We start from the raw sequence: 27,418 nt of genomic DNA, 5'->3' as shown, positions 1-27,418 counted from the left end.
TATACACGGTAAAAGTCCTGATTATTTACATGGAGTCTGGTGGAGATATGCTGGCTCTATACATGCTAAAAGTCCTGATTATTTACATGGAGTCTGGTGGAGATATGCTGGCTCTATACACGCTAAAAGTCCTGATTATTTACATGGAGTCTGGTGGAGATATGCTGGCTCTATACACGCTAAAAGTCCTGATTATTTACATGGAGTCTGGTGGAGATATGCTGGCTCTATACACGGTAAAAGTCCTGATTATTTACATGGAGTCTGGTGGAGATATGCTGGCTCTATACACACTAAAAGTCCTGATTATTTACATGGAGTCTGGTGGAGTTTGGTAATGGTCCAGTGTGTAGGAATTTCTTCCACCACCTTTTTCTGGGCGAAGAAGAAGACTCCTGTTCCTGAAACATTTTTGATTTTGATGGATGGTTTTGAATACATGCATGAGGCGGAGTGGCAATTGGGAGAGTCGGGACTTTTCCCGGTGGGCCGGTAGTGTTTCGAGGCCGCTCCGGCCGGTCTGATCGCACGCTGCGGTCACGCTGCCCGCTGCTGCCCAGGGCCAGGCCAGCTCAGCAGTGTCTTCCTCCTGTTGCGCCTCTCCTACCTACACCGGACCAGTCCCCCGCACCCTGTCCCCCCTCCCCTTCTAACAGCCTGATCAGCGCTGCTGCACAAGGAGAGAGCAGAGAGGGAGGAGGGGCTGTGGCCCTGCTCCTCACTGACTACGTTTACAAGCTGTCAATTTTCGGGTTATGGTCGGGTTAAGGTCACTATTCGGGTTTCTGAAACATTCGGAATAACCTGTTTACATGTGTGAGCAGATAGAGTTACTCCTACATGGAATTTGTAATCAATTGGCGATATCCCGATAAAAACGGCGACGCACGGTTAGCGTCTGGACGTACGGACAACCTTAAGACGCAATAACTTTTCGGCAACCTTCTTATAAATCTCACTATCTCGGTACATTCTGCCGTCAACAAAAGACATTATATTCATGGTTTTCACCAAACTAATAAAGATATTGGTTTCCTTTTCGCTCCAAAAGTGTGGTGCTGTGCTGCGTCTCGCCATGTTTACTTCTACTTCTTCTTCACTTCCGGTACACAGGTTTTCTGCATTGACATATATATAACTATATTATTATAGTACATAATTATTATTATAACTATGTTTTCTGGCGCATACAAGAAGTTCCTCTACTCAAAAGACCAAGATTCCTTGCGAATAGAACATGCGCAGAACACAAATCAATGTTCCTGATGGGGATATGCCGATACGCGTTTACATGACCAAAATTTCGGGTTAGGAAAGGGGTAACCCCAGGTAGCATATTCGGGTTTTTAAAAACTGGAATATGAGCATATTCGGGTTTTTGCCGGTGTTTACATGGCCTGTGCGCGACCGGGTTATTGCTAATATTCCGGTTTTGAACGCGTTATTGGCTGCATGTAAACGTAGTCACTCAGTCACAGAACAGAAGACTGTTTTGGCAGCCAAAGGAGAGATATGGTCCCCTACCGGCTAACGTATTTCAAGATGGCATGGATATGGAGTGTCTATCCCAGTTCATGCTCGTGCAAATGTAAAAATTCAAGCCAATAGGAATACTTGGAATTGATTGTGGTGGTATATATTTATGAAAAATGACAAGTTTGTGAACGGGCAACACAGATTTTTTTTAATGAGCAAGTAAAAACGTTACACATTGGACCTTTAACTAAAAGGTCTATCTCTGTAGGGATCCATCCCATAATGTCGTCAGACACTTAGAATAATAATCTGAGTCTGTCAGCAGCAACAACAGAACCTTTAGTGACTCTACCTGCTGCTGAACATTAGTCCTGTAGGGTTACATTACAGCTTTCATGGCTGCTGGTTACAGAGTTCTCGCTCAATACTGGACACATTTTGTGTCCCCACCATGAAAATAGGGTCTATGATGAAGACAAAACTATTACCCTTTTAAGATAGGAGTTTTTATATTATTCTGTAATGAGGTCAGAAATGAACACTGCGTTTACCCCTTGTGTTGTCTTCCTATCGACCATGCAACTTGTTGTCCTCCCGGGTCATGACCACATTTACGTTGCTTTTTTCAACATTTTTGTCCCTTTTTTCTGTGCTTTTTTTTTCTCACCTCTAACACCAACTTATTACCACTAGTTTCACACTTTTTTGTCTTTTTTTAAACAAATTTTCAATAAACTTCATTTATATGCAAAAATGACATCTAACTTTTGCGTTATCAAGCAAAAATTATGAATTAATTTGACTAATAGTTAACATCAGAGGAACATATGTTGAAGTTTATTCAGGATACTGTTTAAAAACAATTTCAATTGTTTTTTTCAAATGCTATAAAATTGAGGAAAAAACCCAAATATCAATAAAAGTAGTGGACTGATCCTTCATTTTACTTGTATGGAGCCATCCATGTTATTTTTGGGAAATTAGGTTGAAAAAAACCAAAATGTTTGACAAAGAAATTTGGAAACGGGTGAAATTTGACCCGAGGACAACAGGAGGGTTAAGAAACTTAGATTTCATTCATAGATCAATGACCAGACTGAATAAATCAGACTTTTCTTCATAAAAAGATACAACTTAATGGTTTATTTTTTTGTGAAAATGCTTGAGTAGCAAAACCACAAAACCAAATCAGCACTTGTGGTTTGAAATGTGCCGTGTCAGGAACAGGAAATGCATGTCTGATGTTGGTTTATGTTCAGACGGTCCGAGCTGCAGACTGTCAGTCGATGCCAACTGCACTGCAGAGATGGAGAATAGACGTATTCATCTGGCTTGTGGACGTTTCTGCACCTACGTCGCAGTCATCGCCGTTTTCATCCTGTTTGGCAGCAACTTCGAATGCGCCTGCAAACCACAAGTCTTTGACTGCAAAGTGTACCAGGTTCTACCAGTTTTTATAGTTTTCCTGTTGATTCTGTGGACAGACGGCTCGTTTCAGAGCGTCGGCAGACTCCTGTGCTCAGGTGTGTCCCGAGGCACACACACCCACACCCTCAGTTTTTGGGATTCTTTCTTCTATCACATTATCAAGGCAGCGTTCATCGGCCTGCTGTGGGTTGTCGTGGTTTTGATCGATGGAGACTGGTACGTCTGCTGTCAGAACGATGGCTCTGAACAACAGAGACAGTTGGCCTGCCGAGCCGTGGAGACGATCACTGAAGAGGAACGAGTGACCATCGCTGAACTGAGGAACAAGTCCAGGGTGAGGGCTGAGTATCACCTTCAACTGTCACAATGCTCTTCATACATTTCCTGTATGAACATTTTGAATTTCTCCTAAAATAAATATTATAAAAAATAGATTTAAATGTTGGCTGAGTGAGTTTCATTCCGACCACGAGACCAAATAAGAGTTTACTTTAAAACGCAATGTGCAAAATAATTGTTTTTCTCAACTACATGGCTTTGTAAAATTTGATTAATCACAGAGCCTTGAAGTTTTGTGTGTGCCTGTGTGTGCGCGTGTGTGCCTGTCATGTGATGCAATTATCCATATTATCCATGGTGAAAAGGCAGATTTTTTAAATATCAATATCTGGATTGGATTTTCTTTATTTTTTTCAATTGAATTGTGTCCATCCATCCATCCATCCATCTTCGTCCGCTTATTTTTCAATTGAATTGTGTGTATTAACCTAAATGAAATGATGATGATGAAGTGATAATCTAACCTTTTATTGTTGTTTCTCTTGCAGGTTATTGGCTCCTTTCTGCTCTTGGGTATTGTTTGTGTGCCAGCCCTGATGGCGTCTCTCAGATGGAGGAAATGTTCCAGAAGGAAACAGTTTGAGAAACTGATGTTAGAGGAGGAGGAAAAGGTGCTGAAGGAGATTCTGAGGAAATCAGCCAAAGAGAGGCTGAGCAGAGCGATCGAGGACAGAGTACGCAGAAGCCGATGGGAGGAGTGTTCTGATGTGGCTGCAGATCTGATCACATCTGAAGAGATCTTTCCTGAACACGAGGAGCGACATCCTCCACAGGAGACATGAGACCAGGTGAGTTACAGCAGGTAATCTCACAGTATTTACTCAGTTAATCAGCGTTGTAGTCCAGACCAAGACCTGGTCCACGTTCAGCCCCGACTACACGCAGCAGCAGGTTATTTAAACAGAAACTGGGGTTTAATCTGCCTTTTTATTACAACGAGTTTACAGTCACGTCTCTGCTGATTGGCCATCACCTGGGACACAGTATACGAGAGACACGCCCACCAAACCAGAGAGCACACAACTCAAAGCCGTTGCACATCTCATGCTGCTTCAATGACCTCCTCGACTCCTCCACTTGCCTCCCTTCCTCGTGTCTTAGTCCCTCCCACCGAGGAGGCACGGGATAGACGCGAGGAAATCATCGGAGGAGAGAGGAATCAAGCAAATGTGTTTTAGAGTGATGAGACCTCCTTTCCTCTGAAGCGTCACATGACTTTGTCAGCTGTTTGGGCGGAGTTAGCAACTCCTTCAGCTGCACAGCTTCCAGGAAGGCTGCTCTCTGTATCCTCCTCCATGCTCGCTCGCTCGCTCGCTCACTTTCATTATCTCATCATTTTACAGCGTTATTATCTCCGCATCTGTGTCTAAAACGTTGGAAAAGCTAGAACAGATGATAAATACATAATAATCAACAGGCTTAAAGACAAAACTTAGAAGTCCAACTACAATCATTAGATCACCTCCTCCTCATGCCGGTCACCAGTCTGGTCACACACTGCTGTGGGATGGCCTCCCATTCCTCAACCAGCAGTCCTGACCTCAACCCCATTCAACACCGGTGGGATCAGCTTGGTGATCTGTTGCTACCAGAGTGACCAACCCGACCAGCATGAGGAGGAGGTGCCAGGCTGGTGTGGCTGTGTATGGTTCTTCCACCCGCTACTGAGGCTCCTGTTTGTGAAATGAATAAATTGTTAAATTGCCAATATGTCTTGTTTCTTCAAACTCCAATCATCCAAACCACCAAACACCAAACGAGTCAATGGCAGAATAAGCTGTTTGGCATTGGCAGAGAAGATTTGGCAAATTTTCTGCTGCTAATCCCACAAATGCATGTTCCTTACAAATGGGGCACCATTGGAAAGGGAACTAAACAGGCTTTCCAACGGTATAAGATTTATTGCCAAAAAGCATTGTTACCACAGAGAAATAATCTACCAAACACAAATTTCCTTACTTTTTGTGCTAAGTTTATATTATAAACCTTTTTAAATCTGAGTATGACCTAATGAGGAGGGGAGGTTACCAAAAGTTTCCAAAGTCCAAAATTCATAATCTAAAAATTAAATAATAAAGAACTAAATTGAATGCAAATCATGTTCTTTTACTTTAATATGAATCAGCAGATTGCGGCTACGCTGGAGACTGTGAAACAGCTTCATCATCAAAACAACAAAACCACTTTATGCGGTGGTTTTACATGTCATGTCATATTTGTCATTTTTTCCTATTATCTTTAACTTTTCTTTACTCATTTCGACTGCAGATCCCTCAAACAAAGATTTTAAACTTAAATGATTCACCTTTTGGCAAGATTTCAGCTGTTTATGTTGCTTTTGTCACTTTTGTTTTACTTTTTTGTCCCATTTTCCAACATGTTTTTCAATGCTTTCCTACTATCTTCAGAACATGTTGCTTTTTTGGGGGGGTCATTTTTTGAACACTTTACCGCATTTTATGTCGTTTTTATCCCCCACATATTTGGCCTTTTCCTCACAGATATAGAGCCTACAGCATATGTACCAGAGGACCATCTTCATTCTCCCATCTAAACATTTGTGAAATCTTATTCATCATCTTTGCTCTTCTCTGAGATTTAACAGACTGTAGTTTCTCCCGAGGACACTGGAGGGCGCCACCTTTACTCTGAAATATTATTACATAACCTCCAGTTCTCTACAGGATTTACACTCTGGAGACTTTCAAATGTTTTTCTTTTTTACTCAACTTTTTTTTTTCCACTTTTTGTAAAGTGTGAAACAACTTCTTTCTTTTTTTTCCAGCAGTGTTTTCATTTAATTCTTACATTTCTAAATAGTTTCCATTAAACTCCCAGATCTTTAAATATAGAGAACAGTTCATGGAGATGAAATGTCTCAATGATCAGTTTCTACAACTTTTACTTTGACCTGTGTACATGTTATTCACATTTTAAAAGTAATGGAGTATTTCTCATGTTGCTGTATTGATACGTTTACTCAAACAGAAGATTTAAGGGCTTCTAAACTCAGCTGCCATCTTCTTTTTCTTCTATTTCAGAGCGTGAAACCTCCATGAGAAGCAGAACGAGACTAAACTCTGATTATGTTCCACAGATGTGACGTCTAAGCCCAAAGAATCAAATCCAGCTGTTTACTGGACCACATGTACAGTATGTATGAGGATTAGGGATGCACCGATACTGACGCCAGTATCCGTCCGATGCCGTGCGCATGTACTCGTACTTGTAATCATAAAGTGACTCCGATGATACCACACCTGATACCTCCTCATAGCAACGTGGCGTTAACCCTTGTGTTGTCGTTGGGTCAAATTTGGCCCATTTGAAAAAATAATTTATATCAGAAATATGGGTTTCTTTCAACCAAATTGCAGGAAATGAACATGGGTGCATGGATGTTGTATGGGTTCCATAGAACGTTCTATGTAGTGATGGTCAAATGAAGCTTCGTGAACCAGTGTCTTTACTTTCTGAGCTCACTAGATGGTGGTCTCTGTTCAAAAAAGGGTTTGAAAACCCATTGAATTGCCATTCATTGAACTTTTTTCTTTGAACAGAGAGCGCCATCTAGTGAGCTCAGAAAATAGGTAAAATGAATGATTACTTTCATTGACTTTGGGTGTTTCATTAAATTTTATAGCATTTGAAAAAAAAGTTTAAAATGGTTTTAAAACAGTATCCTGACTAAACCAAATATACCAGTCTGTGTTCTACTCAACATCCTCTGATCTCGACTATTAGTCAAAAAAATCATAATTTCTGATTTTCTACCTCAAAAATGAGGTATAATATCATATAAATTTGGTTTATTGACCAAGATACAGAAAGCTTTGAAAGACAATTTTTTTTATTAAATTGCCAAAAGCATCGCAAAAACAACAAACATGCTGGAAATTAATTATTAATTTTCAATTTTGACCCTGAAGGACAACAAGTTAATGATCAAGTTAATGACAAGTTAATTTTTCCATCATCATTTAAATGTTTTCCAGGCACAAGGCTGTTGTTTAGTAAATCTATCACTGACTAGTTGTTCTAGTTGACAACAATATCAGAGCAGACCAAAATCATCTGTGTGTCTGAAAACACCCTCAGACCCCAGAGGGATCATTACAGTAATTACCAATATTGGTACTTGGTACCGGTGAGTACCCAAATGTAAGTACTTGTATTTGTTTATTTTAAAAGCGATATTGGTGCATCCCTAGAAATTATGATTTAGATATGCTTAGTTTAAAAAAGTCTTCATGAAAAAAACAATCATGCAGAACAATTGAATTGTTCTTTGTTTTTTAATTCTAAAATCAGCATTTAATGTACTCTATGTGAAATAAGAAATCATCATTGTTGTTAGTTTCCAAACGATATTCCAAAAATATTCTCTTGTAATCACAGAATAGTATTGTGTTTTACTGAAACATAAATCCTCCATCTCTCTGATTATTACTGCTGTTCTGTCAAATAATAAAGTACATTTAGGCGACTGGTCGTTTTTTATTTAAATGGATACCAGAGGAGTTTTGGGGTCTTTGGTCAAAAAAGACTTGACCCTCCCTTCGCCAATAATACATTTTTCCATAACCGTCCAACATTGTTTTTGATGCATTCTGTTATGGTTTGCGCTTGGCTAAGATGAACAGCCAGGAGTTGATACTGAGAGAGCTACATGGAGCTACATGTGCACCAAACAAGCAACTTTGAGATTTTGCTGATTTCTGGGATAGAAAAGTTGGGTGACCCACCCCCCTAGACTAAAAAAAGTTGAATGACCCTCCACTCAAAAAAGAATAAAGAAATATGACCCTCCCCTATTTTCCTCTGGTGGTCCATTCCATAAAAATGCCGAACGGTCCCTTAAGCAAGTAGTAATATCTACTGTTAGTGATGTTTTCAGCTACTCATTTCACATCTTAGAGACTCTATACTCTAAACCTCTGATGTTGCTATTTTGTTTTTCTTTTACAGTTTGTGTACGAAGATTTCTCTGAACCAAGTCCTAATTATTTCATAGATGAGAGGTATATTATTGTAGTTTTGGTAGTTGAACCAACAGGCCCGTAGCTTCAGTGAGAAACTAAAAGCTGTTCACACAGTGTGTACTGCAGAGCTGGAGGAGCTGACACCTGCAGAACAGAAAGTATTCAGAACTCAACGCTGGCATGAACCGACCACAAGAACATGTGGTTTCTCTTTCTCAGGCCGACTCTTTCCTTCTTCAGCTGTGTCTCTCATCAGTAACCTGTTTGCATCCTGTCACTGCAGCGCTGCTCACCTTCATGTCTCTACTTCACAGTTTTAAAATTCAGTGAAATTAATTTTCACTATGTAATTATTAGAAAATAAAAAAGCAGCGGAGTAGTAACGACCATTAAATGAGTAAACTTAACTTCATCCACACAAAACAAGTTGCTATCGCCACGAGTGGCAGCTTTATTCTGTCACGGCCCGCCTGCCGTGACCCTGGCCTCCTTCATGCTATTTGTGTGAATGTAGTTTTTTGTTCTTTTTCTCCTTTTGTGGGCCAGCTGTATGCTTGGTGTGTTTTGTTTTGGTGTCCGTCTCCGTGTTGTTGCTCTCTCCCACATGCTCTGGAAACCGATGGTGGGCGTGGTCACTCAGCTCCTGCCTACACACCTGTGGCTCATCAGACTACACAGCACTCCTGTTCCTCAGCAACTGTTTACTTCCTTTATAAGCCAGGCCAACCATCCAGTCACCGCTGGATCGTTAGCCTTACCTGTATGTCAGTCAGTGTGGAAGGTTTGCTCAGCTGCTCAGCGCTTTTTTCCTTTTTGCTAACCTGCCTCCTGTTCTCCTGTCTGCAGTTTCTGGTCACCTGGAATATTCCCTGCACCTCCACCTAGCTGTCTACTTCACCAGTGTACTGGATCTTCACAAACCCTCCAGCTGGCTCGCTTACACCCGCTGCTCCACCAGCTGCACTCGCCTGTTTTTTCCACATACAATATCCAAATAAAACCTCACCTTGTTCATTCAACTCACCTCGTCTGGGTCTGCATTTGGGTACCTGTTCTTGTGAAACCTGACATATTCGGCTCGTTTTCTCTGAACAATATGGCGAGGGGGTAAAGTTAAAGGAACACGCCGACTTATTGGGAATTTAGCTTATTCACCGTAACCCCCAGAGTTAGACAAGTTGATACATACCCTTCTCATCTCTGTGCGTGCTGTAATGCTGTCTGACAGCTCCAGCGACATCAGGCCAGCACCGATCCTGCAGGTGAATGGTTCCAGCAATCCTACTGCTCCGAATAAGTGACAAAATAACTCCAACATGTTCCTATTTACATGTTGTGATTTATAGAGTCACAGCGTGTACAAAAAACAACGTAACATGAGACACAGCCGTCTTCTAACCGTAAACAAACTGGGAACTATATTCTCAGGCGGAAGAATATAGTACTTGGGCGGAGTGATATGCTCGCAGCAAACCTGTCTGAGAATATAGTTCCCAGTTTGTTTACTGTTAGAAGACGGCTGTGTCTCATGTTACGTTGTTTTTTGTACACGCTGTGACTCTACAAATCACAACATGTAAATAGGAACATGTTGGAGTTATTTTGTCACTTTTGTCACAATTGGGAGCAGTAGGCTAGTTGGAACCAGTTACCTGCAAGATCTGTGCTAGGCTAAGCTAATGCTGGAGCCGTCAGACAGCGTTACAGCACGCACGGAGATGAGAAGGGTATGTAGGGACTAGTCTAACTCTGGGGGTTACGGTGAATAAGATAAAGTCCCAATAAGTCGGCGTGTTCCTTTAAGGTGGAGTTAGCAAGATAACGTTAGCCAACTAACACTGGCTGGATGGCTGGTTCTATCATGCTTTTATGCTGCGGTTATAGAGAATGAGCTAGCTAGCCACTGCTGCTGGGTCTAATGTTAGCGGTCTGCTGACCCACTGCTGCTGGGTGGGTCTGAACGTGCTGGGTCTAATGTTAGAGGTCTGACCCACTGCTGCTGGGTCTAATGTTAGAGGTCTGACCCACTGCTGCTGGGTCTAATGTTAGAGGTCTGACCCACTGCTGCTGGGTCTAATGTTAGAGGTCTGACCCACTGCTGCTGTTGGGTGACCCACTGCAGCTGGGTCTAACGTTAGAGGTCTGACCCACTGCTGCTGGGTCTAATGTTAGAGGTCTGACCCACTGCTGCTGGGTCTAACGTTAGAGGTCTGACCCACTGCTGCTGGGTCTAACGTTAGAGGTCTGACCCACTGCTGCTGGGTCTAACGTTAGAGGTCTGACCCACTGCTGCTGGGTCTAACGTTAGAGGTCTGACCCACTGCTGCTGGGTCTAACGTTAGAGGTCTGACCCACTGCTGCTGGGTCTAACGTTAGAGGTCTGACCCACTGCTGCTGGGTCTAATGTTAGAGGTCTGACCCACTGCTGCTGGGTCTAATGTTAGAGGTCTGACCCACTGCTGCTGGGTCTAACGTTAGAGGTCTGACCCACTGCTGCTGGGTCTAACGTTAGAGGTCTGACCCACTGCTGCTGGGTCTAATGTTAGAGGTCTGACCCACTGCTGCTGGGTCTAATGTTAGCGGTCTGACCCACTGCTGCTGGGTCTAATGTTAGCGGTCTGACCCACTGCTGCTGGGTCTAACGTTAGAGGTCTGACCCACTGCTGCTGGGTCTAATGTTAGAGGTCTGACCTACTGCTGCTGGGTCTAACGTTAGAGGTCTGACCCACTGCTGCTGGGTCTAATGTTAGAGGTCTGACCCACTGCTGCTGGGTCTAATGTTAGAGGTCTGACCCACTGCTGCTGGGTCTAACGTTAGTGGTCTGACCCACTGCTGCTGGGTCTAATGTTAGAGGTCTGACCCACTGCTGCTGGGTCTAATGTTAGAGTGGTCTGACCCACTGCTGCTGGGTCTAATGTTAGAGGTCTGACCCACTGCTGCTGGGTCTAATGTTAGAGGTCTGACCCACTGCTGCTGGGTCTAATGTTAGAGGTCTGACCCACTGCTGCTGGGTCTAATGTTAGAGGTCTGACCCACTGCTGCTGGGTCTAATGCTGCTGGGTGCTGCTGGGTCTAACGTTTAGACCCACTGCTGCTGGGTCTGAGGTCTGACCCACTGCTGCTGGGTCTAATGTTAGAGGTCTGACCCACTGCTGCTGGGTCTAATGTTAGAGGTCTGACCCACTGCTGCTGGGTCTAATGTTAGAGGTCTGACCCACTGCTGCTGGGTCTAACGTTAGAGGTCTGACCCACTGCTGCTGGGTCTAACGTTAGAGGTCTGACCCACTGCAGCTGGGTCTAACGTTAGAGGTCTGACCCACTGCTGCTGGGTCTAACGTTAGAGGTCTGACCCACTGCTGCTGGGTCTAACGTTAGAGGTCTGACCCACTGCTGCTGGGTCTAATGTTAGAGGTCTGACCCACTGCTGCTGGGTCTAACGTTAGAGGTCTGACCCACTGCTGCTGGGTCTAACGTTAGAGGTCTGACCCACTGCTGCTGGGTCTAACGTTAGAGGTCTGACCCACTGCTGCTGGGTCTAATGTTAGAGGTCTGACCCACTGCTGCTGGGTCTAATGTTAGAGGTCTGACCCACTGCTGCTGGGTCTAACTGGGTTAGAGGTCTGACCCACTGCTGCTGGGTCTAACGTTAGAGGTCTGACCCACTGCTGCTGGGTCTAATGTTAGAGGTCTGACCCACTGCTGCTGGGTCTAATGTTAGAGGTCTGACCCACTGCTGCTGGGTCTAATGTTAGTGGTCTGACCCACTGCTGCTGGGTCTAATGTTAGAGGTCTGACCCACTGCTGCTGGGTCTAACGTTAGAGGTCTGACCCACTGCTGCTGGGTCTAATGTTAGAGGTCTGACCCACTGCTGCTGGGTCTAATGTTAGAGGTCTGACCCACTGCTGCTGGGTCTAATGTTAGAGGTCTGACCCACTGCTGCTGGGTCTAATGTTAGAGGTCTGACCCACTGCTGCTGGGTGCTGCTGGGTCTAATGTTAGAGGTCTGACCCACTGCTGCTGGGTCTAATGTTAGAGGTCTGACCCACTGCTGCTGGGTCTAATGTTAGAGGTCTGACCCACTGCTGCTGGGTCTAATGTTAGAGGTCTGACCCACTGCTGCTGGGTCTAATGTTAGAGGTCTGACCTACTGCTGCTGGGTCTAATGTTAGAGGTCTGACCCACTGCTGCTGGGTCTAATGTTAGAGGTCTGACCCACTGCTGCTGGGTCTAATGTTAGAGGTCTGACCCACTGCTGCTGGGTCTAATGTTAGAGGTCTGACCCACTGCTGCTGGGTCTAATGTTAGAGGTCTGACCCACTGCTGGGCTGGGTCTGAATGTTGGGAGGTCTGACCTGACTGCTGCTGGGTCTAATGTTAGAGGTCTGACCCACTGCTGCTGGGTCTAATGTTAGAGGTCTGACCCACTGCTGCTGGGTCTAATGTTAGAGGTCTGACCCACTGCTGCTGGGTCTAACTGTCCCTGTAACTCTGAGAACATCTCCCGAGCTGCTTCGGGCGGCTCTTCTCCCAGCGAGCTGCAACAGTTTACGGCCCCACTGAAGCATATTGTCACTGTGACATCTAACAACAATCGCCATTTTGTTGTGTACCAATCAAATGACCACGGGTAACAGTTCAATGGCCTTTCTATCCATTTATCTTTATCTTTATAGTAGTAACATACAGTGTATTAGCACTTCAGTCTTATTTGTGTCTCACTAAATCAGTCGTACACACGGTCCTGTCCAACTTCTATCTGTGGACATGCTGCCACTCTGTGTGCACAAAAAACAGCGTAATGCATTGTTATCAACTGTTCTAATCATTTATTTACCATATAATCGTATCATTAAAACACAATTTCAGAAGGTATAATGATTATATGTAGGCCGCATGAAATGGGGAACCCCAAATAAGCTACAAAAAGCTTTTAGAGGGGGCCCGATAACAATAATCATACAACAGCGAATATTTAGACAATAAAAACGTAATTTACAATTGACAAAACACAGACACATACCACAAAATACAGATGATCCCAGTACAAATATAACAATTAAGAAATATTCACCAATCATATATGAGCAATTTTTCCTTCAGACTTTTCTTGAAAATATATAGCCTACACATAATGGAACTGTGTATAGGCACTGACTTGGGTTAAACTATCTCGTACATGTGAGATAAACTTAGGATTTGGCCAACAATGGTCCTTTTGTCTTTCAGGGCTTCCGTAGCTTTGCTTTATTCATTTTTTTATGTATTGAATCACTATTTTAAAAATGCTGAAGAGCCACAATCACTCCACAAATGTGAGCATTGTGTTGCATTTGTGTTCAGAGGGGTAAAAGATCAGAGACAGAAGCAGGAAAAACTAGCACAAGAATCAAAAGGTTCCCATGCCTTCAAATGAAAACCTAAAGGCAAAGAAAAAACACCCAACATTTAAAATCTTACTCGAGGACTTGCAGATCTAATACCATGTAGCGGCTGTCTTGCATAAACAGGAAAAGCATGGTTTCATGTTAGTATATCTAGAGGTAGCAAGCAAACCCTGAGCAGATTCAGACTTTGCAGCAAAGATGAAGAACTTCCTGCCAAAGTTCGCTCTCAAAAAACTCAGCACCTACGTCGCAGTGATTGTGATTTTTGTTCACAATGTTGTGCTCGACAAGGATTTGGAGTGCTCGTGCAAACAACAAGCTCTTGACTGCAATTTCTACATGATTATGCCGTTCTTTATTATATTTGTTTTACAACTCTGGACGGACAGAACATTTCTGAGAGCCTGGAAGTATACCTGTGCCTGTACCTGTATGTGTACAAATGAATGCAAGAAAGCCTTTAAAAAACGTTGCAAACTGTTCTGCATTTTAGTTTATCACATTGTCAAGTCCGTGTTGGTAGGTCTGCTGTGGGTTACCTCTGTGTACATCGATGGAGACTGGTATGTTTGCTGTTGGAATGATGATTCTGGACAACAGAAACAGTTAGCCTGCAAAGACAAAAATAACATCACAGCTGAGGAACAGGCGATCATTGCTGAACTGAAAAACCATTCAATGGTGAGTTTGTTTTGTTTTCTACTCATCATGTCAGTCTTTAATTGTAAATTTATTTCATTCATCTTGAGATCCTGAGTTTATTATATTGTGTTTGGATGATTCTTTTAAGATGATGTGATCATATAAAGCAGTTATATTGGGAAAATGGGAATGGGGGTTAAAATTGTTCTAAAACCGGAACACAACAAATGTTGAGGATGATTCATTTTCACTGCTGCCGTCTAAAAGTAAGGCAGAAACTGTCCAATGTTTCTGTTTTTAAGTCCCATAACATATGTAGGGTTGCTGCATTGATTTGCTGCTCCATTCAGAGTGACCGAGGGGAAATTACACAAAGTTGAAGTTATTTTTAAACCCTCAAAGATTCAGGGCTATAGAGGAAACATTAAGGGCTGGAGACCAACCCTGATCCAAGACCAGGGGCCTCATTTATAAAACTGTGTGGCAAATTTCTGTCAGTATTGGCATATGGACGAAACATAGGAAGTGTGTACGAACAGAAATATTCTGATTCATGCACTCGCACGTCACGCTGGTTTCCCTATATAAATCACAATTAACTAAATGTGGCGCAGCTTCGGCGGCTTCATGTCTCGCCCAGTTGCCCTTAAATAGTCAGTGGAATACCCCAAATTAATATTCATCCATACCGACATCATGCGCAGAGAGGAAACAAAACAAAGGACTTTCACTCTATATGAAGTTGTAGTTCTAAAACATGTTTGGAGGCCACAGTCTGGGCATTACTAATGCCAAAAAAGCTGTAGAGTGACATGTTGCAGATGCAGTTAATGCAATAGTGCCAGAAAATGAAAGAAAATTGTCTGATATTAAAGTTGATGCAAAAAAAGGGGACCAGCACTACATAAAGAAAGTGTTTTTGCCAAGGGATGCCAGAGCTGACCCTCCTTGACGTGGGACCAGCACAGCGTGGTTTCTCCGAGTGGTCCTCTCTGTAATTCCCAAAACAGCACAGTGATCGAATAGGACAGCTCAAGGCAGTCGGAACTGGCTCTGAGCCCACTCATCCTCGTTTGCCAACAAGTCTTCTTGCTGTCTGTCTCCATTTGCCACATCTCCCAACAGTGCAAAACCAACCATTGTGTGTCATTAAGCTTGGCATTCCTTTTTATACCCATCAATTTGATTTTATCTTAAAAGCCGAGGGAATTATTAGGTGTCGGTAGTGTAGTTCTGCGCAAGAGCATGTAATTAGTACAACTTTATTTCTATTGCACCTGGTTATGACATGCTTCAGACCTACAATGAAAACAAACATTTAAAACAAAACAAAAATAAAATAATAAACACTGTATAAATCACTGATACTGTACATGATGACCATATTAAATACCAAACCATATGCTCGGCCAGACGGAAAAAGGCTTAGTTAATTCTTCATAATATTAATGAGAGGCAATTTTTCGATGTATTTTACACAATGGTCTTAGTTTCACGTGTTTCATCCATCTGCCGTCGATGTCACAATTTCTTATTTTACCTGTTTCTGTGCATACGCCAGGGTCAGAGTGTCTGTGGAGGAATGCACATTTTCCCATCAAATTTGCTTTTTGGAAATCCCAATTCTTGTCTAGAGAGCAGCGTACGCCTTCTTTTGAATGCCACGTTTATAAATGAGGCCCCAAGACTAATCAAGATGGAGTCTATATGAGAAGCTCTTATTAGGAATCTGTTAAATAGTTTATAAAGGTCTTTCAGAGAAAACTCTTGATATTGAAGTTCCAGTATAGGGTTTTATTGCAACTACAGCTGTTTCTCAGCTTCCGATCTATATATATAATCATCTTTGTTACCTTTTTTTCAGGTTATCGGCATGTCTCTGCTCTTTTGTACCCTGTTCCTGGCTGCCTTGATATCATCATTTGGACGGATGACATGCTGTAAGGATTCAAGTTGTTGCAACAGAAATATTCGGTACTACAAAGTGATTTTGGATGAGGAGGAAAATGTGCTGAAAGAGATTTTGACAAAAGCAGCAAAAGAACAGTTGACTAACGAAATCAAGTTGAAAATGGGTAAACCCGAGTGGCAGAAATGTTTTGATGTTGCTAAGGAACTGATTGAACAACCCACTGCACCTACACTTCCTGAAGCAGCCGGAAACCAGGTAACGAACCAACATCTGTTAACTGTTAACATCTGTTGTTATTTCATTTTAATTATTAGCAGCTTTATGAGTCCACCACTTTTTTCCAGACTGAAATCTCTGTTGGATGGATTGTGACGAAATGTGGTTCATCATTTATGTTCCCCTCAGGATGAACATTGATGAACGGCATATTTTGAAAAGAACAGAGAAAGGATTATGTGAAAATAATTCATGTCTTCCAAACTCACTGTATGGAACTCTTTACAGGAGCACATTCGTCTTGAACAACGGAGGTCAAAGGTTCAGAGGCCAGAGGATCCGATGCCAGAGGAACCAGAGGATCGTAGGCCAGAGGATCAGCAGCCAGAGGATCAGAGGCCAGAGGTAAATCCATTTAACCATCACCAAACTGTGATCTGTGTAACCCTTATTAGATCAGTTTTCCACATTGACTGTCCAGATTTATACATCTTATTGTAAAAATCCCTATTTTTTCCAAATTAAAGTAAAAGCAATTTCCACTACTTCAACTACCACCAAACAAATGGTGTTTTCTTCAAACAGGCGGCTTGTCTTTTGGCGAAGGGGCAGGAGAGAAGGGAGGAGAATCCAGATTCATCCGACGCTCGCCTATAAAGATGGATCTTTTATGATAATTTTTTTTATATAACACAACATACTGGAAAGAAATGTTGTATTGACCTTAAACACTGGATGGTTCAGATCTTCCTGCAGCTAAATGTAGATAAGGATAGAGGGAGAGAGGGAGAGGAAGGAAGAGAGGCCGTGGGTCTCAAGCAGGACCACGGCAACGGGTGCAACCACAATCCAAGGAAATCTGCAAGGAAAGCAGGAGGAATAAGCCAAGTGTTGAATATGTGAATATTATTATTGTGCTTTTACAGGGGCTTTGGCCTGAATTCACGGTTATTTTTCTATGGCATAACTTTTTTTCTATTGATTATTTTATATTTTATTTTACTTATTCTCTTGTGTAAGTCCTTGCTTAAGGCTGTATAACTTTTACATTGTTTTATGATGCTCTGTCTGCCATTTTATTGGTGTGGTTAAGCAATTTGTAACTTTGTTTTGAAAAGTGATATACAAATAAATGTTATCTTTTTTTTTTCGCATTTTGTCAAAAACTCCACAAAGCCAACATCTTTTCTCTGAGGCCCTCAGACTGAGGGTTTCATACTGACATCTTGAGGAAAACATGACTCACCTTGTGGATCTTCAAGATTCCTTTAGTGGCGTGAAATGTAATGTCGTGGTGATTTTAAATGGGACGAGCTATTTATTCTTAAAGTCTGTCCATTTTTTGGCAGATGTAAAATTCCAGCAACATCAGCAAACATTTTCCCCTGCTGTTGCTTTTTGGTTTTCTTTTCTTTTACAATTTGTGTACAGGGATTTTCTCTGAACCAAGTCATAATACATTACATAGATGAGACGTAAAGCAGATGTTTGGTCTGATTAAACCAACAGGCTGGTACCTGTGCACACAGTGTGTACTGCAGAGCTGGAGGAGCTGGCACCTGCAAAATAGAAAGTATTCACCACACAATGTTGGCATTAAACTACCACATGCACGTGTGGTTTCTCTTTCTCAGGCCGACTCTTTCCTTCTTGTGCTGCGTGTCTGATCAGTAACCTGTTTGCATCCTGTCACTGCAGCGCTGCTCACCTTCATGTCTCTACCTTTTAAAATTCAATAAAACAAAACAGAACATTGAAACCGTTCTGAAATGATTTTTTTTGGGAATCATTATGTGAAAAATGATCTGTGCATTCATTTTCACTATACAATGACAAATAGCCTATTTTGGCAAAAGTATCACCCTATTATTTAATACTGTTGAAAATTATAACTGGCTCATTTCAGGCCATTGACTTTAGAGATTAGATGTCTATAGTAGAAAATGGGGACAGTAGCTGAGCTTTCTGGAGGGCTCCTAAGAAGCTTTGTGCTGGGGAGAGATGTGTAGGATGGGCTTATGGTGTTCTCATTTATACATATGTTGTTTATTTGGTTTATTTACTTTACTTACTGTGTTGTGTTTGCTTGAATGTTGTAGTTCATCATCCTATCTAGGTTTTTTGTCTGGGTAGGTGGTAAAGACAAAAGGGGGTGTGTTCATGTTGTAAATTGTGAGTTTTGTATACTGTTTAAAAAATTGATGAAAATGGTTAATCTTTTTACCAGCACTTTATCCTCGCATCCAGCCACACGGTTTAATTTTTTCCAACTAACATTTATTTGGTTGTTTAATTGATTGTTTCCTGTAACCGCTGTGAAACATCCCACAAACTCTCGTATGCTGTTTGTGGTTTTGCCCACTACCGCAAATCAAACTTCCCCTCGAGAGACAACACAGTCTTTAATTCACAATTTTGTTGGAATGTTGTGGCGTTACGAGTGCTGTTGCGCAACAAGAGGTTGTGACTGCAGTGTGCACATGGCTATTCCATTTCTTATTATCTTCTCTGGACGGATAAGATTTTGAGATATATATTTGCTATATTACAACATGTATTCAGTGCACATCCAAGTACAAAACAGCAGCTAAACAACAAAGTTGTGGTTTGATTTAACTGTAGAAAATGACATGGAAAAATATAAAAAATAAATAAAAAGTAAAAACACATTTCTGTTAGCTAATTCTGTGCATGTAACAGTCTCCCAATATTAAACAGGTAAACACCTGATAACTACAGCACTTCAGTGCATGCAAAATCAGTGCATTTATGATCAAAACTGAAAGTACAACAAATGCTTTTGTGTCCCAAAGTGAGCAATCCAAGAATTAAACCAACACAAAGAAAAACATCACTCCTTGGGGTTTGTATTTGTACTACATTACAACTATTAAAGTTTTCCCAAAACACAAATGTAAACAGTACAACCTTGCTAGGTTCTTTTCTGACATTATCATCTAATAACAACTTTTTACAACATAAAGAGATCGTAAATAAGCAAGAACAGTTTCAAAAAAGCATCAAACGTTCTCTGATAACAGGAGAACATTAATGGCTGCAAAGCTTACAAAGTGCTATCTGACAGCTGATGACTCTTTACTGTTCTAAACCACAAAAAGTGTGAAATAACTGAAAACATGTCTTATATTTTAGATTCTTCAAAGTAGCCACCCTTTGCTTTTAGGTCTTAGCCACCCTTTAGGTCTTGTAGAATTCACTTGAGTCATCACAGAGTAAAATGGGAATGCCTTTGAGGACAACAGTACTGTCATGTCTGGTGTCTAATGACACACAGAGAGAGAACAGACCAGTTAACAGAGTACTTTTCAAGGCACAAGCAGACATTAGTTGACTGTGGTGATATCCCCAATCATACAGTATGTTGACACACACTGGTAATCCTGTCTTTGATAAACACAGACTGTTATTATTGGTAGCTAAAGTAAGTGTTTGTGTGTGTGTGTGTGTGTGTGTGTGTGTGTGTGTGTGTGTGTGTGTGTGTGTGTGTGTGTGTGTGTGTGTGTGTGTGTGTGTGTGTCCTGACAGTGTTTGTTGTTCCTCTTTGTCCCCAGTAGGGGGTTCCAGTGTCCTGACAGTTTCTGTTGTTCCTGTTTGTCTGCAGTAGGGGGCTTAGTATATTGTCTGTGTGCGTGTGCATGTGTGTGCATGTGTCTGTGTGTGTGTGTGTGTGTCTGTGTGTGTGTGTGTGTCTATGTCTGTGTGTGTGTGTGTGTGTGTGCGTGCCACAGGCTGAAATCTTTAGACAGATTAGATCGTCCCTCCCTATGGATGTAGCCAAAATATTTATGCATGCTTTAATTTTTTCACGTCTCATACTGTATAACCTGCTGTGGACAGGCCAGTGAATCCGCCATTAGACTTCTAGAACAGTGTCGGTGCTATGGCTGTGCTCTCCCCCTAGTGGCAAAAAAATATCCTCATGATGACTGGCAGAGAAAAGCAAAAAACTTTTTCGCTGATGAATTGCTGCAAATTGAATTATAAATTCGGCCTGTTCTCGAACAGTGTAGGGAAACCTGATCCAAGACTGGGCATAACTAAGAGCATAACTAAGAGAGACAGGCAGTTTAAGGAGAGGAGCCTGTTCGGGCTTGGGACTCTCCCCTGCCGGATCGGGCTGTACTAACCTGCCTCCCTCTACCTTTATTATTATTAATCTGACGACTATGAAGAGAAGCAGGTGGGCCGGGTTAGGCGGACACTGCAACTACTCCTCCCTAACTGTAATCTTCATCAAAGAGGATAGTTTTTAGTTTATTCTTAAAAGTGGTGACGGTGTCTGCCCCCCGAACCCAGACTGGGAGCTGGTTCCACAGAAGTGGAGCCTGGTAGCTGAAGGCTCTGGCTCCCATTCTACTTTTAGAGACTCTAGGAACCACAAGTAACTCTGCATTCTGGGAGCGTAGTGCTTTAGTGGGACAATGAGGTTCTAGGAGCTCTTCTAGATATGATGGTGCTAGACCATTTAGAGCTTTGTAGGTCAGGAGAAGGACTTTAAAGTCAATCCTGTATTTTACAGGAAGCCAATGCAGAGAAGCTAATACAGGAGAAATATGATCTCTTTTCTTAGTTCTCGTCAGAACACGTGCTGCAGCATTCTGGATCAGCTGGAGAGTCTTAAGGGACTTATTTGAGCAACCTGACAGTAGGGAGTTACAATAGTCCAGCCTGGAAGTAACAAATGCATGGACTAATTTTTCAGCATTGTTTTGAGACAGGATATTCCTAATTTTGGCAATGTTACATAGATGAAAAAATGCTGTTCTTGAGGTTTGTTTTAGACGGGCGTTAAAGGATATATCCTGATCAAAAATAACTCCTAAATTTCGGTCGTGCTGGAGGCCAGGGTAATACCATCCAGAGCAGCTATATCTTTAGATAATGAGGTTCGGAGGTGTTTAGGGCCCAGCACAATAACTTCAGTTTTGTTACAGTTTAACATCAGAAAATTGTAGGTCATCCAGGATTTTATATCTTTAATTATCTTCTTCCAAATGAGCATTGAATGAATTCATACAGGTCTACACATATAACAGTTTGTTATTGAAACAGGTAAGTCATGGACAACTAGCCTGCCATTGTGCAGAACCGACTTTTACAGGAATTGAAAAGAGGAGCGTTAGGCCTCTTGAACCACAAAGCATCAACTTAGAAACAGCCTAAATCGTGTGGTATAACATTAAGCTCAATACCTCCCAAGTGAACTTTGAATTCATACACGTCTAACGGTATTAACATAACACATTTCGTATTGAAACAGATAAAGCATGGACAACTTATGCGCATCAACCACCATAGGCATAGGCCTATACAGTGTATAAAATGAGGGATAATTGCGTCAGCCTAAATCATGTGTAGCGGTGTTAATAATTCCACTTGCCATTAAAAGGTAACTTTTCATATGGCTAGTAGTTCTTTTTATGTAACATGAGTGCCATCTATTGGTGCTACTCTGCAGACTTTAGGGTAAATCTCTACACACTTATCACCAGTCTGCTGTAGCCTGTTTCATGGTAAGTCGCATAAATTGAGCTCCACTGTTATAGTTAGGTATGTGTTCATTGTGATAATATGTTATGTAGTATATGATGTGCATGTAGTATATCCGCACAGGAGGTCTCAAATTTTATATTAGAGGCCAGTTTTGTTTCTTTTGTTTTAGCTTAAATTAAAAAGTTCGCCACGTTGTGCTAGCTTGCTAGTCTGGTTAGCCTAGCTTGATAACCTGATTTTTATGATACAACCGTGGCAACAGTAAACTGATCATTTCTGTTTTCATTTTAGCTAACTGGAGCTCTTTATGGTGACGAATGTGATTATGAGACACTATTCTGCTGTTTACTAGGTACAGTTGTCTACTTTTGTGATTCCACACTGGTATTTTGTTAACATCACGTTTAATAATGTTCACCAGTCTGCCGTAGCCTGTTTCATGCTAACTGGAGCTCTTTATGGTGACGAATGTGATTGGGAGACACTATTCTGCTGTTTACCAGAATAAACGGCTGTGATAGCCAACGAAGAGTGATGGATTCATCTGTAACACAACGCAAGAGAGAGAGAGTACACCCCCGTTACACATGGACAAAATTGCGATAAAAATAAAAACTGGGAGAATAATGTAGGCCTTGGCAATCATTAAGCATCTTAATCACGAGTATTAAAGTTAGATTTTTTATCACATTTTGGGTGTTTTTGAGGATGTTTGTTTTACTGTCTCTCAGCCTCGGTTTTAACACATAAATGCAAGCTCTCCATTAGTAGAGCAGCAGGCGACGCTTTGCTGCAGAGTGAAATCTTCAAATAAGGCTGTCCTTTCGATTTACAATTATTTTAATAAAATTAAGAACACCCTTTTATTTTTATTCATGATTTATGTATATTCAAAACTATATATTTTTTATTATTATGGTAGCCATAAAAAATGTACAAAAAAAAAGGTGGAATTGGTGACAGCCTCATCAGTTAAAAAAAAAAGAGGCTCACCCGTCCAGGATGAGCACAGCTGACTCTGGGGGCAGTAGTGTGAGTAGTTACTGGAACACAAACTAACTGGTTAACCCAGTAGTGTGAGTAGTTACTGGAACACAAACTAACTGGTTAACCCAGTAGTGTGAGTAGTTACTGGAACATAAACTAACTGGTTAACCCAGTAGTGTGAGTAGTTACTGGAACACAAACTAACTAGTAAACCCAGTAGTGTGAGTAGTTACTGGAACATAAACTAACTAGTAAACCCAGTAGTGTGAGGAGTTACTGGAACACAAACTAACTAGTAAACCCAGTGGTGTGAGTAGTTACTGGAACACAAACTAACTGGTAAACCCAGTAGTGTGAGTAGTTACTGGAACACAAACTAACTAGTAAACCCAGTGGTGTGAGGAGTTACTGGAACACAAACTAACTAGTAAACCCAGTAGTGTGAGTAGTTACTGGAACACAAACTAACTGGTAAACCCAGTAGTGTGAGTAGTTACTGGAACACAAACTAACTAGTAAACCCAGTAGTGTGAGTAGTTACTGGAACACAAACTAACTGGTAAACCCAGTAGTGTGAGTAGTTACTGGAACACAAACTAACTGGTAAACCCAGTAGTGTGAGTAGTTACTGGAACACAAACTAACTGGTAAACCCAGTGGTGTGAGTAGTTACTGGAACACAAACTAACTGGTAAACCCAGTGGTGTGAGTAGTTACTGGAACACAAACTAACTGGTAAACCCAGTAGTGTGAGGAGTTACTGGAACACAAACTAACTAGTGTTATGGAATTTTCCTTTGCAGCAGGGGAAAGAGTTTGAGAGTTTAGTAAATTGAAACATATAAGACAGACTGAGACTAAAACCAAGTTGGGTTTTTGTATTTTATTAAAAACATATATATTTGCAAATAGGATCAACATGATTTCACAAAAAGGCCGAGCCCAGTGTGGAGTCAGTTTCTCAAATGAGTGAACAGAACACCAGGCTTATATGCATCTTCAGAGTGACAGCACACACACACTTGGATTATTATGACGCTACAATTTTGACAGGCAATCTGATACACATGAAGACAATCAGATGAATACAAGAGACATCTTGGAGCCATCTCACCTCCTCCTCCCTGTACGACTTTCACCCCCCAGTTACATCTTAACTGGCATGGGAAAACTAGAGATAGCTTTAGGGTGACCTTGTACTTTTATCGGTTCAGGCTCACATAATGTTCCAGACTGCATGTCTCACAAAGTTAGAATGAAAATCTACATGTGGAAAATGAGATAAACTCTTTCAGCATTTGTGAGAGCAGTAAAGTACATAAAAATATAAGGAATTGTGCTTAAATGTAATTTTGCCATTACATTCCACCCTTTTGATTACAACTTAATCACAATACACAAATTACTTTAATGATTACATATATTTTTTGCAGATAGCGTCGTCCAGGTCTTCTATTGTCAGAGGTTGCTAGCACTTGACAAATTGTTGGAAACAATCTTTACCATTGTTTCGTGTGTGTGTGTGTGTGTGTGTGTGTGTGTGTGTGTGTGTGTGTGTGTGTGTGTGTGTGTGTGTGTAGTCCCCATCTTGGCTGTTTTGAGCCTCTGTAAGAAGGAGCATTTAAACACACTGCTTTTCAAAGTTTGATCTATGTCATCATTGATTCAAAAATATTGCTTAAATGGGGTTAGTCAATTGAACAAGGTTCATACAGATAGTTATAGTAAACATTTTCTGTTACCACCAATATTCCATTAAAAATATGTACTTAAGGTACAAAAAAAACAGCAATATCAAAAAGTCCTCACATTTTTTGAAACTGGAAACGATCAAAGCAGTTTTTCTGTCAATCAATTAATTGATTTAGCAACTAATCATTTCAGTTGGACTTGTAGGCCTGTATATTGGTCGGGCAGTTTGATGACAATAAAACATATTTCATACACATATGTTTGTGTACAAAAATCCTAATTCTTTTTAACCCAAATATGTCAGATTACAAATAGCATCTGTAAGCATTTGACAAAATTCTGATACTAACTTTTTTGTCTTTGAAATCCAAATTAGTTATTCCTAAAAATGACATAATTTGTCTTTGAAATCAAAAACCAACTGTTTGTTTATCACCTATATGAATTTCCCCAGTGTGGGCTAAATTCCCTCAGATGAAAGCAAGAAGTAGATCAAATATAATTGACTTCCGATTGAAAGTAACTGTTAATTTGAACTCCTATACAATCCATCAATAGGAAACCTATTATTCTAATTCAAAAGTACTTTTAGCTCTCTGGCAGCAGCAGGAACTGGCCTGAAAGGCAACTTCTTGTTTTTTCTAAACTTTTAGGCATTTGAGTCAATTCAAGTTTTTATGTTGGTGTGCTGAAAGCTCCGAGACAGAAGGTCTTGTGTCAGACTCCTCCTCGCTGGACACGCCTGCTGTAACCTGAGCCAGTCATCCAGTGCACTTCTCTCTAAAGCTCTTGTTTCCTCTAAGCTTTTCCTGACCGAATTGTTATCCCTTCTATTTATAAAGTATACTAGTATATTATATATTATTATCTTTATGGTATAAAAGTATTATCTTTTACTGTTTATAAGAGTTATCTTTAACTTATATTATATTTTACTTTTCGTGTAAACATATAAATATGAGAGTAAATATTAAATGAATATGTGTATACCATTGTCTCAGTACATTACTCATAATGTACATCATTAAGCAGTCACATCAACATTAAACATTTTCATTTAGATATTTAGTCTTAATCATATCTCCAAGTTGTTGATACATTTAATCATCATGGTTTCAAACCCCATCTCAGCACTCACACAAAAAATAGTTTACAGATGTTTTATGTCAGACTTTACCTAAAGCCAAAGTTATTTCTATCAAATTTTCATCAATCCAATTCAGATTCGAACAATGAAACGTACTTTAAACATTTCCTGACACATCAACTGAATACTTATCTTAAAGTACTTCTAATTATCTTCTCCTAATAATGTGTGTATTTTCAGAATGTGAGTCTGTGTGCTACTTAACTTCACAATGTGTCAGATGTGTCAGAGCAGAACAGTCTCCCCCCCCACCCTCTCTCAGTCCGTCTGCTGGTCCGTACCTCCAGACAGTTTTTACTGGTCCTGCAGCTGGAGGGGGGTGAGATGGACGCGACTGACACAAATGAGGCGCCGTGTGGCACAAAACAGAACTCCAAAAAACATTATTTGTTCTTTTATCAATATTATCACCTGGAAAAATATCAATAATTATAAAACCGCATTTCTTTCCCTCATGCTGGTTTAACTCTACAAATTGTGCTAAAAAGGAAACACTGCATTTGTAATTGTTCTCTTTTAGATTACTTTAACACAACCTTTAAAGTAAATAGTGAAAGTCAATCAAAACAAAACTAAATTTTCTTTAGAATAGTTTTCAAATTTAAAAAAATTATGTGAACACCCCATTCATTAAACACCCAATTTATTATTGCTACTATATCCCTTCTATTTGAGGCATGACAAGCTCATGACTCAAAACAACGCAGCACATATAAATAATCTGTTCAGTGGTTTAGCCATTAACACTGTCCTGTGTTACACAGCAAAACCTGAATAAAAGCAACACAAAATTCAATAAATCATTTCTTTTAAAAGAAAACCATTCACCAAAGTGTTTTCAACGTCATCAATTAATTTAGTTTTAACGTATTTGTGATATAGCAAATCAAAATACAAACAAAGTCTTTAGTGCAGTTTTACTGAAAAAAAAAAAAACAACTCACTAGAGTACAAAATTAAATTAACTGTTTTTAGGCTGAAATCTCATATCAACCTGTATTGGTTTCAATATAACCAATAAACTAAGACAAATTAAACAAAAATATGTTGTTTATTTTCTTTTTATCTTTAGTTTGCAACCCAAAGTTATACTAACCGTTGTCTGGTAGTTCTAAAAATCATTATGAATTAAAATTTTTAGGCCTATAGAACAAACCTAAGTACTTCCAATTGACCTCTATTTCATCCAATTTGTTAGCTGATATGGGAAACATATCACATTCTATAATTTATGACAAAAACTATATCAAAAATCATTCCTGAACCATTTACTGTACATGCACAACTCCTGTTTTTCTCTTATCTCTGAGTGTGTGTGTGTGTTGCTATGGCCTTGCTGCTCTGTAAGCTTAGTCTACAGTGAGGGTTAACCAATCAGCTCACTGAGTGGCTCTGCTGCTCTCATTGTGGTTGTTAGCATGTCATCAGGAGACATAATCCGTTACCAGTTGGTCCTCACACAGTGGTGTGTCTGCTGGGTGTCCTCTTCACCCAAGTCCAATGTGTGGAGGTGCTGTAAACAAAATCTCTAAAGGTTGACAGGTTAAGTCGCTTGCGCGTGCACATTCTATACCTCAGTACAATAAGCAGAGCTTTTGTCAAATGTAGGCATGTTGCATTTTGAATGCAAACCACTATACTTGAGATTTTGGTAGGAATTCTCCATTTTGGAATTATTTCAGTAAGTAGGGCTTTGG

The 27,418-nt window shown here is 40.7% G+C and overlaps 1 protein-coding gene across 3 annotated transcripts; it reads left to right on the top strand.

Annotated features, from left to right (window-relative positions):
* Positions 1-2,590: 2,590 nt before the first annotated feature.
* Positions 2,591-17,333, top strand: LOC114559128 (uncharacterized). 3 transcript variants are annotated; one of them, XM_028583604.1, is made up of 7 exons: positions 2,591-3,238; positions 3,732-4,031; positions 6,285-6,396; positions 14,135-14,292; positions 16,118-16,420; positions 16,670-16,786; positions 16,967-17,333. In XM_028583604.1, exons 3-7 carry the CDS (start codon positions 6,390-6,392, stop codon positions 17,036-17,038), a joined length of 657 nt encoding a protein of 218 aa, XP_028439405.1. In that variant the 5' UTR covers positions 2,591-3,238; positions 3,732-4,031; positions 6,285-6,389; the 3' UTR covers positions 17,039-17,333. The 3 variants fall into 3 exon arrangements, with proteins under 3 accessions (XP_028439405.1, XP_028439403.1, XP_028439402.1); XM_028583602.1 differs by lacking the exons at positions 6,285-6,396; positions 14,135-14,292; positions 16,118-16,420; positions 16,670-16,786; positions 16,967-17,333 and adding an exon at positions 9,072-9,107; XM_028583601.1 differs by lacking the exons at positions 14,135-14,292; positions 16,118-16,420; positions 16,670-16,786; positions 16,967-17,333 and having other exon boundaries at positions 6,285-6,695.
* The last annotated feature ends 10,085 nt before the right edge of the window (positions 17,334-27,418 follow it).

This window comes from Perca flavescens, chromosome 7, assembly GCF_004354835.1.
Source record: "Perca flavescens isolate YP-PL-M2 chromosome 7, PFLA_1.0, whole genome shotgun sequence".
Lineage (NCBI taxonomy): Eukaryota > Metazoa > Chordata > Actinopteri > Perciformes > Percidae > Perca > Perca flavescens.
Note: the sequence above shows the minus strand (reverse complement) of the source record. Positions and strands in the feature narration are given on the sequence as shown.

Coding starts and splice junctions, on each gene's coding strand:
- LOC114559128 (XM_028583602.1), top strand. CDS start 2,684: ATGTGCCGTGTCAGGAACAGGAAATGCATGTCTGATGTTGGTTTATGT. Junction 3,239..3,731: donor AACTGAGGAACAAGTCCAGG/GTGAGGGCTGAG, acceptor TTTCTCTTGCAG/GTTATTGGCTCCTTTCTGCT.